Source organism: Mustela lutreola, chromosome 2 (assembly GCF_030435805.1).
Source record: "Mustela lutreola isolate mMusLut2 chromosome 2, mMusLut2.pri, whole genome shotgun sequence".
NCBI lineage: Eukaryota > Metazoa > Chordata > Mammalia > Carnivora > Mustelidae > Mustela > Mustela lutreola.
In genome coordinates this window covers 169,132,987-169,153,759 of record NC_081291.1, presented here as the reverse complement: position 1 = coordinate 169,153,759, position 20,773 = coordinate 169,132,987, and the positions used below count along the sequence as shown (strand labels likewise).

Below are 20,773 nucleotides of genomic sequence, written 5' to 3'. Positions count from 1 at the left end.
TAACAACAGAGAGAGAGGCAAGATGGCAGAGGAGTAGCAGACTGAAACGATATCAGATCCAGGAGTTCAGCTAGGTAGGTGTCAAACCATTCCAAACACCTACAAACTCAACAAGAGAGAGAAGAGAAGAAGAGCAGCAATTCTAGGAACAGAAAATCGACCACTTTCTGAAAGTTAGGATGTGTAGAGAAGTGAATCTGAAGCAACAGGAAGATAAACCATTGGGGGAGGGCCTGGCTCCCGGAAAGTGGCAGAACAGTGAGCACAAAACCAGAACTTTTAGAAGTCTGTTCCACCGAGGGACATTGTTCCAGAGGTTAAGCGGGGGTGAAGCCCTTGTGGGGACAGTGTGGTCTCAGGTCCTGTGAGGTCACAGAAAGATGGGGGGTGTCTGAGTGTGGCAGAGTTGCCTGGTATCAGAGTAGGGAAGCCAGATTCAGAGACAAAACTGAAGAGTGAGCCTTTAGATTGGGTCTACATTAAACCATGATCCAAGGCACAGCTGGGTCACTGTTCTTTGAGCAGGGACCCCACAAGTGGCAAATCCAGGGAGACTCACCTTCCTGCTCTGGGAGAAGCAGTGCAGCAGGAATCCACTGAGTTTGGAGACACCAAATGGGGCTATGCTCCAGAGATAGAAAAGCTCAGTCGCAGGTTGGGTGAGCTCGGAGTGCTGCTGGAGACCAGGGAGACAGGAGTCATTGAGCGCTTTTCTCTGAGGGCGCATTGAGGAGTGGGGCCCTGAGCTCTCAGCTCCTCTGGGCCGGAGATTGGGAGGCCACCACTTTCATTCCAGTCCTCCAAGAAGTATGGAAAGCATTCAGGGAACAAAAGCTCTGGAGAGGGAACCCAAGCAGATTACTTAGCCCGGCCAGGCAAGGGTGGTGCAATTCTGCCTCGGGCAAAGATATTGAGAATCACTGCAACAGGCCCCTCCCATGGAAGATCAGCAAGCTCATCCAGCCAAGACCAAGCTCACTGATCATGGAGAACAGCCAAACCCCAGAGCTAGGGGAAAGCAACACATGGAATTCATGTTTTTTTCCAAATGATCCTTTAGCCTTGCAAAGTTAAATTTTTAAAAATTTTTTTTCTTATTCTGTTTTTAAAATTTTTCCTCTTTCTTCTTTTAGCATTTTTAAACTAGTTTAACAATACCTTTCTAAAAAACCTTTTTAAACCTTCATTATTATAGTCATATTTTATTAATGCGTTGTATTTAACCCTTTTTTTTTTTTTTGTATACATACAGGTTCTTTTTTTTTCTAAAAAATTTTGGGATACAATTTATTCTAATAGATCAAAATATACGCTAATCTAGCACATGGCTTTGTTCTACTCTCCAGCCAGAGCACATTTCCTCCTTTTTTTCTTTTTTTTTCCTTTTCCAACCAACTTATCAATTCCTTTTTAGAATTTTTTTAAATTTTCATCTTAACAGTCATATTCCATCCTTTCATCATGTTTACCCTTGTGTGTGTATATATATACACGCGCGCGTGTGTGTGTGTGTGTGTGTTTCTTTCTTTAAAATTTTGGGAGGTAATTTCTTCTAAGATACCAAAATACACCCCAAATCAAGTGTGTGGCTCTGTTCTATTCACCAGTCTGATATGTATGTGTGTGTATATATACATATATATGTATATATACACATATACATATATACATACATATATATGTATATATACATATATATATAATTTTTTAAGTTTTTAAAATTCCCCCCCCTTTCTTCTCTCCCCAGTTTTGGATCTCTTCTGATTTGGTTAGTGTACACTTTTCTGAGGTCTTTGCCACTCTTTTAGTATTTTCTTCTCTCATTCATATATTCTTATCTGGATAAAGTAACAAAGTGGAAAAACTCACCACGAGAAAAGAAGAAGAGGCACTACCGACAGCTAGGGACCTAATCAATATGGACATTGGGAATATGTCAGAACTAGAGTTCAGAACGATTCTCAAGGTGCTAGTTGGGCTTGAAAAAGGCATGGAAGATATTAGAAAACCCTTTCTGGAAAAATAAAAGAACTAAAATCTAACCAAGCTGAAATCAAAAAAGTTATTAATGAGGTGCAATAAAAATAAATGGAGGCTCTGACTGCTAGGATAAATGAAGTAGAAGACAGAATTAGTGATATAGAAGACCAAATGATGGAGAATAAATACAATGGTAGAAATATCAGATTGGCAGCAGACTTATCCACAGAGACCTGGCAGGTCAGAAAGAACTGGCATGATAATTCAGAGCACTAAATGAGAAAAATTTGTAGCCAAAAATACTATATCCAGTTAGGCTATCATTGAAAATGGAAGGGGAGATAAAAAGCTTCCAGGAAAAACAAAAATTAAAAGAATTTGCAAACAGCAAACCAGCCCCACAGGAAATACAGAAAGGGGTCCTCTAAGCAAAGAGAGATTAAAAGTAGTAGATCAGAAATGAATAGAGACAATATACAGTAACAGTCACCTTATAGGAAATACAATGGCACTAAACTTATATGTTTCAATAGCTACCCTGGATGTAAATGGGCTAAATGCCCCCAATCAAAAGACACAGGGTATCAGAATGGATAAAAAGAACAAGACCCAATGATATGCTATATGCAAGAGAGACATTTTAGACAGAAGGACACCTCCAGATTTAAAGTGAGTCGGTGGAAAACAATTTACCATGTTAATGGACATCCAAAGAAAGCTGGGGTGGCAATCCTTATATTAGACAAATTAGATGTTAAACCAGACCGTAATAAGAGATGAGGAAGGACACTACATCATACTTAATGGGTCTGTACAACAAGAAGATCTAACAATTTCAAATATCTATGCCCCTAACATGAGAGCTGCCAATTATATAAACCAATTAATACCAAAATCAAAGAAGTACATTGACAAAATAAATTATAGTAGGGGACTTTAACACCCCCCTCAGTGAAATGGAGAGATCATCCAAGCAAAATATCAGCAAGGAAATAAAGGCTTTAAATGAATGACACACTGGACCAGATGGACATCATAGATATATTCAGAACATTCCATCCCAAAGCAACAGAATACACATTCTTCTCTACTGCACATGAAACATTCTCCAGAAGAGATCACATCCTGCGTCAAAAATCAAGTCTCAACTGGTACCAAAATATTGGGATCATTCCCTGCGTATTTTCAGACCACAGTGCTCTGAAATTGGAACTCAATCACAAGAAGAAAGCTGGAAAGAACTCAAATACATGGAGGTAAAGAGCATCCTACTAAAGAAGAATTGAAAAAACTCATGGAAACAAATGAAATGAAAACACAAATGTTCAAAATCTGTTCACATCAAAGGCGGTCCTGAGAGGAAAGTATATAGCGATACAAACCTTTCTCAAGAAACAAGAAAGTTCTCAAGTACACAACCTAATCCTACACCTAAAGGAGTTGGAGAAAGAACAGCAAAGAAAGCCTAAACCCAGCAGGAGAAGAGAGATAATAAAGATCAGAGCAGAAGTCAATAAAAGAGAAACCAAAAGAACAGTAGAACAGATCAATGAAACTAGGAGCTGGATCTTTGAAAGAATTAATAAAATTGATAACCCCCTGGCCAGACTTATCAGAAAGAAAAAAAGACCCAAAAAACAAATAAATAAAATCATGAATGTAAGAGGAGATAACAAAACCAACACCAAAGAAATACAAACAATTATAAGAGCATATTATGAGCAACTATACACCAACAAATTTGACAATCTCGAAGAAATGGATGCATTCCTAGAGATGTATAAACTACCAAAACTGAACCAGGAAAAAATAGAAAACCTGAACAGTCTCATAACCAGTAGGAGATTGAGCATTCATCAAAAATGTTTGTTTGTTGGGAGCAACAAACAAGAGCCCAGCGCCAGATGGCTTCCCAGGGGGAATTCTACCAAACATTTAAAGAGGAATTAAAACTTACTCTACTGAAACTGTTCCAAAAAATAGAAATGAAAGGAAAACTTCCAAACTCATTTTATGAGGCCAGCATTACCTTGATCCCAAAACCAGACACAGACCACACCAAAAAGGATAATTACAGACCAATATCCTTGATGAACACAGATGCAAAAATTCTCATGAAAATACTAAGCCATAGGATCCAACAGTACATTAAAAGGATTATTCACCATGACCAAGTGGGATTTATTCATAGGCTGCAAGGTTGATTTAACATCCACAAATCAATCAGTGTGATACAATACATTAATAAAAGAACGAACAAGAACCATATGATACTCTCAATAGATGCTGAAAAAACACTTGACAAAGTACAGCATCCTTTCTTGATCAAAACTCTTCAGTGTAGGGATAGAAGGTACATACCTCAATATCATTAAAGCCATCTATGAAAAACCCACAGCAAATATCATTCTCATGGGGAAAAACTGAGAGCTTTTCCCTGAAGGTCAGGAGCAAAGAAGGGATGTACACTATCACCACTGCTATTCAACATAGTACTAGACGTCCTAGCCTCATCAATTAGACAACAAAAACAAATAAAAGGCATCCAAATCGATAAAGTAGTAGTTAAATTCTCACTCTTTGCAGATGATAAGATATTTTATGTGGATATTACAAGAATTCAGTAAAGTGTCAGGATATAAAAGCAATCCATAGAAATCAGTTGCATTTTTATACACCAACAGCAAGACAGATGAAAGAGAAACTGAGGAGTTGATCTCATTTACAATTGCACCCCAAACCATAAGATACTTAGGAATAAACCTAACCAAAGAGGCAAAGAATCTGTACACAGAAAACTACAAAGTACTCATGGAGGAAACTGAGGAAGACATAAAGAAATGGAAAAATGTTCCATGCTCATAGATTGGAAGAACACATATTGTGAAAATGTCTATGCTACCTAAAGAAGTCTACATATTTAACTCAATCCTTAACAAAATGCCATCAATTTTTTTCAAAGAAATGGAACAAATAATCTTAAAATTTATACGGAGCCAGAAAAGACCCCAGATAGCCAGAGGAATGTTGAAAAAGAAAGCCAAAGTTGGTGACATCACAATTCCAACCATTATTACAAAGCTGTCATCATCAAGACAGTTTGGTACTGGCACAAAAACAGACACATAGATCAATGGAACAGAATAGAGAGCCCAGAAATAGACCCTCAACTCTATGGTCAACTAATCTTTGACAAAGCAGGAAAGAACGTCCAATGGACATTCTTCAATGGACCTCTTCAACAAATGGTGTTGAGAAAATTGGGCAGCCACATACAAAAAAATGAAACTGGACCATTTCCTTACACCACACATGAAAATAGACTCAAAATGGATGAAAGACCTCAATGTGTGATAGGAACCCATCAAAATCCTTGAGAACACAGGCAGCAACCCTTCAACCTTAGCCACAGCAACTTCTTCCTAGAAACATCACAAAGGCAAGGAAAGCAAGGGCAAAAACGGACTATTGGAACTTCATCAAGATCAAAAGCAAAGGAAACAGTCAACAAAACCAAAAGACCACTGACAGAATAGGAAAAGATTTGCAAATGACATATCAGATAAAGGACTAGTATCCAAACTCTATAAAGAAGTTATTACATTCAGCACCCAAAGAACAAATAATCCAGTGAAGAAATGGGCAGAAGACATGAACAGACATTTCTGCAAAGGAGACATCTAGATGGCCAACAGACACATGAAAACGTGTTCCATATCACTCAGCATCAGGGAAATACAAATCAAAACCACAATGAGATACCACCTCACACCAGTCAGAATGGCAAAAATTAACAAGTCAGGAAATGACATATGTTGGCAAGGATGTGGAGAAAGGGGAACCCTCCTGCACTCTAGGTGAGAATGTAAGCTGGTGCAACCACTCTGGAAAACAGCATGGTGATTCCTCAAAAAGTTGAAAATAGAGCTACCCTATGACCCAGCAATTGCACTACTGGGTATTTGCCCTAAAGATACAAATGTAATTATCCAAAGGGGCACGTGCACCCGAATATTTATAGCAGCAATGTCCACAATAGCCAAACTATGGAAAGAACCTAGATGTCCATCAACAGATGAATGGATAAAGATGTGTATTTATATACAATGGAATACTATACAGCCATCAAAAGAAATGAAATCTTGCCATTTACGACGACGTGAATAGAACTAGAGGGTATTATGCTGAGCAAAATAAGTCAATCAGAGAAAGACAATTATCATATGAACTCCCTGATATGATGAATTTGAGAGGCAGCGTGGGGGGTTTGAAGGGTAGGGAAGGAAAAAATGAAACAGGACGGGATCAGGAGGGAGACAAACCATAAGAGACTCTTAATCTCACAAAACAGACTGAGGATTGCTTGGGGGAGGGAAGGTGTGGAGAGTGTGGTGGGGTTATGTACATTGGGATGGTATGTGATATGGTGAGAGTTGTGAATTGTGTAAGCCTGAAGATTCACAGACCTGTACACCTGGGGCAAATAATATATGTTAATAAAAATAATTTTTAAAAACAGTAATGACAGCTGCCTTGTCTCTGCTTTCCAAATCTTAACACAGTTTCTCTAACTCACTTAAGCCTTAAGAAATATTTCTGGGAAATGTGATTCCAGCCATAAATAAAACCATAAATCCAGCCATAAATAAAGATAAGAGCAAAACCATGCCTCTACTCTGTCATTGTATAACCAAAACATACTCACCTCTCCCCAGAGGACCCAGAGTTCCACATTTCACCTGAGTCACAAGTGATGTCCATTCTTCTTTGGGCTGAATGACACTTGCCCTTTGATGTCTCATAACCTGAATACTGAGCTGCAAGGCTACCCACTAATAACACATCTTACGTTAAAAATCAGATGGACAGAAGATGGGAGAAAAGCAAAGAAAAAGAACTAAGATTGAAAAAAAAATAGACATTTCACAGTTGGGATTTAATACTCATAACTACAGCAGTTCCTGTTTTTGAAACTGGACATGTAGTCATTGTTGGTATTCCTAGCTTCCCTTTTTTTTTTTTTTTTAAAGATTTTATTTATTTATTTGACAGAGAGATCACAAGTAGGCAGAGAGGCAGGCGGGGGGGGGGGGAAGCAGGCTCCCCACTGAGCAGAGAGCCCAACGCGGGGCTCAATCCTAGGACCCTGAGACCATGACTCGAGCCGAAGGCAGAGGCTTTAACCCACTGAGCCACCCAGACGCCCCTTCTAGCTTCCTTCTAATACTAAGGTTTTCGTATCCCTTTGGCCTTAGTGAATAAACACTCAGCTTGTCAGTTTTGTTGCTTGCTGAGGTCATTCTTGAGTCATGAGCAGTTATTGTAGTTTTTCCATTAATTTTCATAACAGAAATAGGAGTACTAAGAGAAACCCCAGAAGTCCTCCTGTGTTCTAGACATTCTTTTCCCTGTACAATGATGAATTGTACACAATAATCATCACAGCCAGTACTGCTAGCTCCTTCTTTTCCTCTTGGTTCACTGGCATTAGAAGCTCAGAGTGGCCAGGTGCCAGTCTCAACTTCCAGTTGAACAGAACATTTGCAGTATCCCTTGGTGAAAGAATTGTACTCTGGGAACCAGAAACTTAAATCCAAGAGCCCAAGATTGTAGAGATAGGAAGGTCAAATTCTCCTGCATCAATGAGAATAGAGAAGCCTGTCCTACTTATATCCCTTGCAAAGAAAACATTTAATGAAAATTTTAAATTCTTTTGAACTAAAAATAGAAACTTCTTAAACCTCATAAAGCATTTCTAGGGACACCTGGGTGGCTTAGTGGGTTAAGCCTGTCTTCGGCTGAGGTCATAATCTCAGGCCCCTGGAACAGATCCCCACATCGGGCTCTCTGCTCAGCAGGGAGCCTGCTTCCACCTCTGTCTCTGCCTACTTGTGATCTCTCTCTGTCAAATAAATAAATAAAAATTAAAAAAAACTCATAAAGCATTTCTAAAACAAACAAAAACCCCCCAGTTACATCAGTTACACTTAGTGGTAAATGTTAACATCATATCCTCCAAGACTGGAAAAGAGATAAAAATGTCCATTCAAAGCAACATTTTATTAGAGGTCTTAAAAGTAAATGAATTGACAAAGTACAACAAAATGATAAAGAGAAATAAAAAGTATAAGGATTGGAAAGAAAGAAAACTGTCACTTTTTCCCCAGACAATTGGAAGTGTATATAAAAATTCAAAAGAGTGGGTGAATATAAATAATTTTAGTGAGTTGGCTAGATACACACTTAATATACAAAAATCAACTGGCTTTAATATAATTGGAAGAAATTTAGACATGAAAAAATTTTAAATCTCACGATGTTGAGTAAAAGAAAAAAGATAGAAATGGATACTTACTGGGTGACTCTTTTTATATAAAGTTTTTAAAACCAGGTAAAACAACTGTGGTGTTAGCAACTACAGTAGTTACATTTGAGGAGGAGGGAAGGACAGAGTTCAAGAAGGGGCATGAGGTAGACTTTTAAATTGAGTAGTTGTTCACTGGTGTTATGTTTTGTGCATTCTTCTACATGTGTATATTTTTCAGAATTAAAACATGTTTTTAATAAAATGAGAAATTATATATTAATAAAAAGAAAAATGATTGAAGTAATAAACATATCCAAGACCTGGGGTCTTTGAAATAGATTAATAAACTTCTGGTTGATCAAAAGCAGAATAAAAAGTAAAAGATTAAATACATAAAACAGGAAAATATAATTGGGTGATAATTATAGATGCAGAGGAAATCAAAAGCATATCAAAATATTTCCTTGTTCAAACATGCAAAACAACTGAAGACCTGGAATTAAAATAAATGATATTTTTAACAGAAATAAATTATTAGAATAACTCAGAATAGAGAGAAAAACAATTCTGAACAAACCAATTAACATGGAAGAAATATAGAAAGCCATCGTGGCATTAACTCTTTCCCCTCAAAAAAGAAAAAAAAGCAACATGACTAGATGGTTTCACAGGTCAATTTTACTACTTTTAAGGAACAAAAAACTCTTATTTTGCCTAAATTATAGAGAAACACAAGAAAACAAATAAGTAAAATACTTTAAAAAAAAAAAACTCTACATTCAATGTGGGGTTCAAATTCATGACCCCAAGATCGAGATCATATCCTCTACTGAATCAGCCAGGTGCCCCCACATTCTTAGTTTTTTAAAGCTAGAATAATGATACCAAACTCTGACAAAGTTAGCACGCATAAACACACAAACTGAAAACCATCTCACTTGTGACTGTCATTGCAAAAATTCTAAGTAAAATGTTACCTAACAGAATCCATTAACCCATTTAAATTTTTCTATGACAAAGTTCTATTTATTTCAGGAATTTAAGGATCATCAAAATTAAGGAATATATTAATATATTTCATTATATATTGATCCTATTTCTTTTCCAAGGCACATGGTAGGATGTCTCTTCCTCTCTTCTTGCAGTTCCCTGTGATCATGTAACTTAAACTCATCAGTAAAATAAGAACCAAAATAATATGTGGAAGGTTTAAAATTCAGTGGCTCCATTTTCCTCTACTATAGAGACTCTCAATGCTCCAGATGATGACTGCTCTATAAGCCTGGGTCTGGGGGTAAGAACAACATGCAGCTCCTCTGATGTGTAGCATCAGCAGGAAATAAACCATGTTATTCTAAACTACTGAGAATTTGAGGTTATTGATTACTGCAGTATAAACTAACATGTACTGACTGATATATATTAATACATAAAAAGAGGGAATAAGTCACATTATCTTTCATAGATAGCAAAAAATATAAATTTTGAATCCATTTTATTAAAATCCACTTCCAGTTTTGATAAATTCTGAATAAAACAGAAAATCCTAACACATTAATTAAATCCTATATATCTTAAATCAAAAGTTAGCGTCGTGCTTAACAGGAATATACTAGAAGCATTTCCATTAAAGCCAGGAATAAACAGAGTTCTTTATCACCATATATACATATATATATTTTTTAAATTGACCTGGATAAGAGAAAGAAATACATGATTTAAAACTTGGAAGTGAGGATATAAAATATTTTCTTTACAGATGATATAAATGGCTTGTTATTATTTATAGTAGCTTTTAGGTGATTCTCAAGTAAATTCAGTGATGGTTTTGAGTACAAAATAAAACCATAGAGAGGCATAATTTGCTTTTAAAAAGATTTAATAATGTAAAGATGTCAATTCTCTCTAAAGTAACATATAAACCTAACATTAATCAAATGAAAGTGTCAATCATTTTTTTAACTAGATAAACTGATTCTAAAATAATATGGGAAAAATTAATGAACAAGTACATTCAGGAAAATTCTCAAATAAAAAAACAAGGAAACACCAGCTCTATGAAATATTAAAATATCATCAAGGTTACAGTAACACAAATTATGAAAGATAAGAAATTTAAAATGAAAAAAATTCTTCATACAAAAAAATACAGATGGTCTCCAATTAACAAAGGTTCAACTTAACTATATTTTGGCTTTATGATGGTGCAAAAGTAAAGAAAAAAAAAGTACTCAGTAAAAATCATTCTTCAAATTTTGAATTTTTGATTTTCACCCAGGTGAGTCACATGACGTATAATACTCTCCTGAGGGTGGGCAGCACCTGTCAGCCACAGCCCCCAGGCAGCACGGGATCACAAGGGTAAACGACTGATACATGTATAACCATTCTGTTTCTCACTTTCAGTACAGTATACAATAAATTGGATGAGGTGTTCAACACTTTATTATAGAATAGGCTTTGTGTTAGACGATTCTGCCCAACTGTAGGCTAACATAAGTGTTCTGAGCATGTTTAATGTAGGCTCCGCTATCAAGTTTAGTATGTTAGGTGTATTAAATGCATTTTAAATATACACATGTGTAAACCTGGTGATTCACAGACCTGGGGATAAAAATATATGTATATAAAAAATATATGTTTATAAAAAATAAAAAATAAATATACACATTTCAATAAAAATATCTATTTCCAAATATCAATTTCAATAAAAATATCTATTTTCAGTTTACAATGGATTTATTAGGACATAATTTATGGATTTATATATTTAAATATATGCACATATTCATATATTTAAGTATAAAATATACTTATTTTATAATATTTAAATATATTTAAATTTATATATTTATTATATATATTTATGAATATATAAAAATATATACATAACATGCATATATTTATAAATATATAAATTTAAATATATATTTAAATATTATAAGATAAGTATATTTTATATTTAAATATGTAATAATTTATATAATTAAATTTATATATTTAAATAATGGATTTATTAGGACATAACCTTATCATAAGCTGAGGAAGATCTGTGCACCATAAATAAAATAAAAAGTCACTCAGATAACTGGTAAAGGTACATGCAACTTTTATCAAAATTGGAAATATTACTTAATAAAGACTACCTGCAATCCAATAAGGAAAAGATGGATAATCCCAGGGAAAAAAATGGAAAGGGATTAAATAGTTAACCAAAAGGAAACAGAAATAAGTACTTTCTACATGTTTGGCAAGTCATGAAAAATTTAACACCATAATGAGAACCCTAGAACATTTTCCTAGGCATCATGCGGTGAGAAAGGGAAGGTACAGAACAGTATGCATAAAATGCTTTCCTTTCTGTACACCACCAAAAAAAATATATATGCATATACATGTTTGTATGTATTGCACATCTCCTTAAGGCTACATAAGAAACTGATAACAAGTTGGTGATTTTGTGGAAGAGAACTGGTGGCTAAGTGAGAGGAATAAAAGAGAACACCATCATGCACTTTTTTGTAACATTAAAAAGACTTTTTAAAAGCGTAGTTTCAAACTTAGAGAATAATTAAGCAGATAGAGTTCCATATACTCACCCCATTCCCTGGCAATGAATGCACCAATGTATGACATATTAACCATAGTGCCTGGTTTACATTAAGGTTCTTTTCTTTATATTGCAGAGTTCCATGGATTTTGACAAATGAATGTCATGTACCCACCATTATGGTATCATACAAGATAGTTCCGCTGCCGTAAAATTTCCTGTGCTTCACCTGTTTACGCATCCTTCCTGCTATCCATGCTCCCCACTTCCCCTGGCAACCACTATTTTTATTGTTGAAATAGTTTTTAACTTTTCCAGAATGTCATATAATTGGAATCATACAGACTGTAGACTTTTCAGACCAACTTTTTTCACTTAGGAATGTGCATTTAAGTGTCCTCCATGTCTTTTCATGGTTTGACAGCTCGTCTCTTTTTATTGCTGAATATTCCATTGCATGGCTGTAACAGTTTATTAAATCACACGTGGTTAAAGTTTGTCATTGTTTTTAGACATTTTCGGATTCAACTTGCAAGTTTTTGCTGGCAATTTTTTATATATATGTCCATGAGCTATTGCTTGGCAGCTTTCCTTTCATGTAATGTCTGGTTTTGGTATTAGAGTCATGATGACCTCACAGAATGAGGATAGAATTCATCAGCTAAACAATCTTGGCCTGATGCTTTGTTTTGGAAGGTTAGTAATTATTGATTTAATTTCTTTAATATAATTCTATTCAGATTATTCCTTTCTCCTGGTATGAATTTTAGTAGCTTGTGTCTTTCAAGAAATTGGTCCATTTCATCTGAGTTATCAAATTTGTGGACACAGAGATTTTCATAATATGTGGACATAGATTTTCATAATATTCCCTTATGATCCTGTTCATATTCATAGGCTCAGTACTGATGATCACTTTGATCTAGTGTTTACAAACACTTCTCAAAATTTTTTCTCCCTTAGTTGTGGCTTGAGGTCTCAAATGGACTAGAGTTGGGTAGTTTTCTTTCCTCTGAATCAGGGTTCCAGAGCTTTTCCTTGTTGGATAAGCCTTTGTTAGGTTATGGAGAATGCTCCAGGCTAGTTTCAAAAGGATTTTTTTCTTTCTCCCTGCCTCTAAACAGGAGCAAAGTTTTCTCTGGTCTTCACTAGAACCTGGTGAGGCTCCCAGAGGTCAAACTCAAGACACTGTGAAAGTATGGGTGCTCCTAGTGATTAACTCTCAGACTAATTCACATAAGGCTCTAAATTCATCAAAGCATGAAGTGTTCCTACCATGCTAGTGCTTCAGATAAGTTCATCTATCTTCTCTGTATTCACTTATCTCCAGTTTTTGAGGCAGTGGTTAGTCGTGCGATCTCAATTCTCTGATGAATCTAAATAATTTTCAGTTTATTCAATTTTTTCTTATTGTGAAGGCAGGAGAACCAATTTCCAAGCACTTTGCTTGTCAGAGTAGAAACTGGAAGTCCATGAATCTTTTCTTAAATTTTGAATTTCATAACAATGTGCTTACATATTCTATTCCTTACCCCCATCCCAAGTAGAGAATTCCACTGAAAAAGTGACATAAATATATTTGGTTAATATTGTAATCATCACTGCATGAGATTTTTTACTACTTGGATCAATCCACATCAACAACTCAAGTCTCTTATTTAGATTAGTATTTCAAAGATAGCAGCAATTCAAGACATAGCTCCAATTAGTCTAATCTCAAGGGTATTTGCATGAAATGCAACTCTGACTAAATGGTTCAGGGTGACCTTGCTTATTTTCTGAAAGTGTTTTAACACAGTCAGGCTCAAGCATTGGTAACTATGTTCTCTCTCTTAATTCTATACAAATTTCCACTATTCTTATTCCTTGACCTTACAGCTAACAGCTTCTATTTTATTTCTGTAAACACATGCATAATCTTTACTTTGGGATGCACAGCTCTAATATTTTTGGACTTTTTAAGGGGCTAATATAAAAATAAGGTTTCTAAATAGAAATATTAACATGTAATAGGAAAACTAATTTATATTAAGTGGAAAATGACTGAAGCTATTATAAATATGTGGTGGCTTAAGTAGCCAAGTATCTTTTTAAAGCCCATTTGTTTTTAAAGTGTCCATAAATCTGTCGAAAGAGCTAGGAATATAACAGCATCCCAGTCTTACACATACTTTTTATTAAAATTTGGCACACTTTTCTTAACTGTGCCCTTTTCTCAATCTTTTCCAGGAAATTAAAAATAATAATGTACAATTTCGTAATGAATTTTGTAGGCATATTCATCAGTTGGAAAAGCTATGAAGCCCAAGAGAAGGCAGAGTTAAAGTATGAAAAATGTCTCTTACAAAGTGAAAAATGTTCACTTAACACTGCTTAGAATAGCTATTTCCTAGAAATAAATTAGGTAAGAGGGCAGCCTAGACAGGCTTTTGCCAATAAGTCACCCTAGAATACTTCGAAGATTTATTTAATGCCTAGTACTAACTTTGCCACCCTGTACTACTCTCAAAAATGCAGATTCTTTACTGTTAAATTTTATTTTCCACAATTTGTCACAGGTTTGATGAGGAGAAATCAGAAACCAAAGATAAAGGAAATAAAGATTTCTACACCATTTTTAACTCCCAAAAGGGAGATAAACACTATGAAATTACTAAAAGGCATCAGCTTGATTTTGTATTTAAGGTTTTATTTATTTATTTAGAGCACAAGAGTTGGGGGGGGGCACAGGGAAAGGAAGAGAATCCCAAGTGGATTCCATGCTAAGCATGGAGTCCCACACAGGGATTAGATCCCATGATCCGGAGATCATGACCTGAGCTGAAACCAAGAGTTGGATGCTTAACCAACTGAGCCATCTAGGCACCTCCTTATTTTGTATTTGTAAGAAAAATAAAAAATAATAACAAATCTATAAAGTACACATTATCTTCATTTTACAGATGAAATTTTCCTTAGGTAAAGCTAAAAGTTAAATTTCAATGTTGTTACAAAACTCATGATTTAAAACATGGCTTTAAAAAATTTTAAGTAACACATAGTTACAGATTTTAGATAAACAGACAATAAAATCAATTTCTTTACTCAAAGGCAGCCATTGTTTACCATTTATATTTATGTATTGCATATTTATACATACCTATCTATCTTAAAGATATGCAGGTATGGGAATCACTGCTTACAAAGAGTTTGGTTCATGCTTTTTCCCCATAACATACCAGGGATCTCTTTCCATGTGCCCATATATTTCAATCCATTTATTAAAAAGACTTATTTTAAGAAACGTATTTTACACTGTATACTTAGGTTATTTCCAATTTTGTATTATAATAACCTGTTGTAATGTATATCCTCTTAGTGTACATCCTAAGACAAAATACTAGAAATGAAACTGCTCAAAATCCATGTTTATTTTTTCATTATGTAGTTTGATCAGTATGTTTAAATCACCAGACTTCTTTTCTGAAAATGTAATATAAAGTTTAAATCTTTTTGAAACACAGGGGGCCTGGCTTTACTGTTCTTTAAGAATCCTTTCAGCTCTAACATGCTCTAACTGTGGGTTTTATATAAATTAGTGTGTAGTAGTTAATACCAGTCTTTATTTGTGGGTAAATGAAAACCCTGCCTAATTGAACATGAACAGTGTTGTCTTTTCCTAGGGCTAATCATAAGCCTTTTTATTTGAAGTTTGAGGAAAGCATAAGGTTACTCTAATACCTTTATCTTTTGGCTCTTTGAGATTAGTGAGATGAAATATAATTCTTGGAGTACTGTAGATAATATAATGGAGAGGGAGAATCATATTCACTACTAAATCCCTGCCAAATGCCCAGCTACTTAGTGGAAAATTAGTTTTTAATAACATAATAAAACTGTAACCCAACCTACTCTATTGACGTTGAAAATGTCACTTTCTTATGCAGCACTGGCTAGACCTTACATAAAAAGCCCTTTGCTGTATATCCCAAGATTATCTTTTTTTTTTTTTTTTTGGAGATACCAAGAACATTAAACATTAGGTCCTTGGGGAATTAAGATAACTAAAAATATGTATTTAGTTGGGAGGAAAGTTACTTCTCACATCTAATGATGTTTATGATGGGCTATTTGTAGTTCAATGTGAAGAAAAGCTGGTTTCTGATAATTATGGTACCGCTTAGTCATGGTGATAATTAAGTTTTCTTAGGGTATTTTTGAAATGTTTAGATGAATGCAAATATAAACAAAACCAGCCTCAGTCTTTGCATTACAGGAAGAAAGTCAATTAACTACAAAATGCTGAACAGCGTAAGACTTTAAGATTTTAAAGCGGGGGCGCCTGGGTGGCTCAGTGGGTTGAAGCCTCTGCCTTCGGCTCAGGTCATGATCCCAGGGTCCTGGGATCAAGCCCCGCATCGGCCTCTCTGCTCAGCAGGGAGCCTGCTTCCTCCTCTCTGCCTACTTGTGATCTCTGTCTGTCAAATAAATAAGTAAATAAAATCTTTAAAAAAAAAAAGTTTTAAAGTGATTTGCAGATTCAAAGAAATCCATGATTTTTAAAAATTTTTGTTTCATCTCAAAGTATGGATGACAGAAGCATACAATTTCAAGTACTTAGCACAATCATTATCCATATTATAAAAAATAAACCATCTACCTTTTAAAGGCATAGGTCATATTTTTATTTGTTCATTTTTTAAAAATTAATTATCTTGAATGTAAACTCAGTGAACGCTGAAAATATACAATTTGTTTCTTAATAGAAAACACTTATTTATCATTATGGGTAATATGTTCCATTTTCTTCCAACAAAAGTTTCTGAAACAAAAGTGGCAGCCATCAGAGTAATAACTGATTCAAGCAAGAATTATCAATGGAGGTTGAAACTCGTGGGTGAAAGTTAGAAGAAACAGGGTATTTGTACTATCTCCCTACAAGTTAACTTATTATTTCAAAAGAAAAAAAAAATAGTGTTATAATGAAGATACTACTTATGTGTATTGTTATGTATAAATATGATGTTGAGAGCCAGGGTATTTCCAAATAATTATTTAGAGCAAAAATTATAACATTGTTTTCAGGTTCAATAATATATATAGATATATATGTCAGCTATAACATGAAGGATGAGGAGAACATAAAAGGACCAAGACAGTTACGGGGCGTCTACATTTTATACTAACTAGTATAATATTGACTCTAAGTGGATTGTGAAGTGATTGTCAAGATAGATTAAAAAAAAAAGCAAGACCGAACTATATATTATTTACAGTTGTAAATTTATATATAACGACACAGGTTAAAAGTAAATGGATAGAAAAATATATACGAGGACAACAGAAAACATAAAAAGGCTGGAGTGGCTATATTCATATACCAATTTAAAAAGACCTCAGACCTCAAGATAAAGTTTACTGAGATAAAGACATCTTTCTTAATGATAAAAGGGCCAATTAATCCGTAAGATATAACACCCAATAGCAAAGCCTTGACTGATTCTGTAAATAAAGTTTTATTAGAACAGAGTCATGCCTATTTATGTACTGTCTAGGGCTGCTTCTTGCTACCACTGCAGAACTAAGTAGTTGTAAGAGAGACACGATGACTCACAAAGCCTGAAATATTTACTATCTGGCCCTTTATAGAAAATGTTTGCTGACTCCTATAAATTAAGTCACAAACAGGGCATGTGTTCGGTTCATCAGTATGTAAATCAGAAGTAAGGCCGTAAACACAATTCGTAACTATTTGAAAAGAGGAAACAGATCAAATTAAAGGTTATGAGTTTTAGGGAATATAACTTGATTAGAAGTACCTTAACATATGTGAATGAGCCTCTGGTAGAAGTTGGAAGTCAAACATTCTCATTTAACTAAGAGTCCTAACTCAAGAGAGTCTTATGTTATATCCTTAACATAAATAACTAGAATTTAAAACAAATAAATACAAATAAAAGGATACTAATCTGACAATTTCCCCCCAAAACACAGCATTAAGTTTTAATGATTATTTGTTTTTGCCCTGACATTAAAAAGAGAGTTTAGTATAAACTTCAATCAGTCCAATTTAAGAGAAGTCTGTATCTAGTCAAGTGGCAAATGTAAATGGCAAAAGGAACTGTGCTAATGTACACTTGAACAAACTCTTCATAGCAAGATTTTTAGAGAATTTGAACAATTCTAATATAATGATACATTTACTTAGTTCTACTTTCTCCATTAGGAAATGGTCATACACACATAGACACACAGAAATCATTTGTAAAACTCTATGGTGTGGCTCAAACTTAAAGTTTTTTAAAAAAGAAAACACACACACACACACACACACACACACACACACTCTTTGTTATTTTAACCTGAGGTACACAAGCCTAAAAGGGACAATATGAAAGATGCTATAAGAGACAGACTAGGATAAACAGAAAAAAATGAAGGGGATGTTGATTAGTACTCACCTTTAAAGCTAAAGTACATTTATTTCTCTTTAGAGAGATCAAGAATGACACATTAAAATTGTTGTATTAAAAAAAAGGTTGCTAACAAATATGTGGAGTCTCTGCCTACATAGATCTTCAAAAATAGGCAAATTGAATGTTTTATATAAATGCATACTTACAAGAATGGACTAGATCTGCACTGTCCCCAGGATGGCAGTTAAAATCTAAATTCTTCAGTTGAACTAATCATATTTTAAGTGCTCAAAAATCACCTATGGCTAAAGCCTATGATACTGGACAGTGTATCATAGAATATTTCCAACATTACAAGAAGTTCTACTGGGCAGCAGTGGGCTAGGCTCAGTGTCTTCTTAAAAGTGTCTACATTGTATAGATAGTTTGATTTTCCCTATAGGTTTTGGTTCATTACTTTATTTTTCAGAACTTCTTGTTTTATTTTACAAAGCCTTTTGTTCTTCAGTCATATCTACTCATTTAAATATTTTTTCATATAAAATTGAAAATGACTGCAATTTCAAAAAACCCCTTATAGAACAAGTAGCAATCTAAAATGTGATACTCTGTACAACGCTTTTCAAAAAAATTTGCAGAAATATACAAAATGTATTCAAGTATATAATAAAACTATGAGTTTGATACCTAACATAATTAGCAAATTATGAAAATATGTCTAATTTCTAAACATAAATTCAGATACACTATAGTTGAAAAACAGAAGTAAATCTAAGTTCACTTAAGTCACATGAAGATACAAATAGGGCAGAAAACACCAAGCAAAATTAATGGTCGGAAACTAGCAATAAAATCAACTAAAATATTAATATAAAAACTCTTCTTAAACACTACTTACACCATTTGATTCAAATGAAAAGTACTGAAAAATTCCCTTGCATTAAAAGAATACATGAATAAGGATATTCAACCTATGCTTTAAAATTAAATGGCCAAATTAAAAACTATTTAAACAAAAGACAATATATTAAATGCAATTCACATCTGAATTAACAAATAATAAATGTCTGAATATGTAGCAATTGTGGAATCCAAGTTATCCTGGTGCAAATCAAAAGAAATTCTTGATTAGAAATGATATGGACAGAACATGGTACATTTTAAAAAGAATAAAAAACTAAGGCTATCTCAAATAATTCTACAAATTATCACTTTTTAAATGGGACAACGTATTCATTTAATACATCTGATATTTTCTAATTTTTTCACATTATTTCTCTACTCTGCATTTTTTCAAATTTAGAACTTATACCATATATCTTACTGAATTTTAAATTGCATTTTAAAATAAAATTATTTTAAAGTTACTGAATTCTTTTGTGCTATTTAGAGAAAAACTTTGCAGGCAATGCCACGCTTTCTCTTTTTATACTAATAACTACTTTCAATTTCTTAATCTTTAGGATTGTTACATCAAGAAAGTTTGATTTTGAAATCTAATCACAAATGAGAATAAATTAAAAAGCAGAAGGGAGTGGAAAGCAACTAAGGAAAAGGGAAAAACCCTCGAAAAACAATAATGTAGGGCAAGAAGAATATTCTAATATAAGAACCAAAGAAAGCTTTAAGCAATGAAAGCCAGAAACCGTAAGTAAAACTTTTAAGACCAAATAAAAATATTTATCAGATCAGATTCTTTACTAAATTAATAATTAGATAATAATTTGCTATTGTTTCGGAGTCACAAATTACCTTCCCTACCACACCTCCCCCGGAAGATAAATATGCAACCTCTATATACTGAGATTCACAGTTTCTGGACTTATTTTTCCACCACTTAAACTATGGATCATTGCTATCATGTGAGAGTGTTTGTTCAACTCCTCTTGCTGAAGTTTCACCAATGACTCTTTCTCTTCCAAACGACCTTCTAATTGGGCCTTTTGAACTTCTAGTGAGGAAGCCTAGGAATTGGGGGTAGGGGCAGGAAGGAATCCAGGAAAACAAACTTAGTATGTCTTCCTTTCACAGATATTTTAAGATGTCCTATTTTTCATTTGTAAAACAACTATGTCAAAAGACACATTACAAATATGTTTTATATCTTAGTCAATTAAATTTTATGGTAAGCTTAAGATAAATAATTATTAAACAATATAATACAAATTGGAAAGACACATTCAATTTGTCTTTTTAAGTCATTATTAGCAGCTGAAATTTTGCAGAAAACAGTACACATCACAATTTAGAATCACTATTAAGATGACCACATTAAAGGAGAACCAGGAAATCGGTAAACGTGGCATTAGATTTTATGCCTCTTCTTCACTTGTGCTCTGTAGTTGTTCAAATGGTCATTTAATCCTGGTGTGTTCTCATCTTTCTAGCAGCAGCTGGGCCAGAAAGTGCTATTGATAGCTAACACACACAAACAACCATGATAAAGTGGAATGAACAGTGGACTTAGATTCAGAATACTGAATTAGCTTTGTGACACACCCTCAGTAACTCAAAACTCAGTTTCATTTGTAGGTTGAAAAC

At 34.1% G+C, this 20,773-nt stretch overlaps 1 protein-coding gene across 1 annotated transcript in view; it reads right to left on the bottom strand.

Moving 5' to 3' along the window:
* Positions 1-14,505: 14,505 nt before the first annotated feature.
* CIP2A (cellular inhibitor of PP2A) overlaps positions 14,506-20,773 on the bottom strand; it is a 38,969-nt gene continuing 32,701 nt past the window's right edge. Inside the window, exon 21 of the mRNA XM_059164219.1 lies at positions 14,506-20,196. Coding sequence (XP_059020202.1) covers positions 20,026-20,196 — 171 coding nt within the window. The 3' untranslated portion in view covers positions 14,506-20,025. The remainder of the gene's footprint in view (positions 20,197-20,773) is intronic.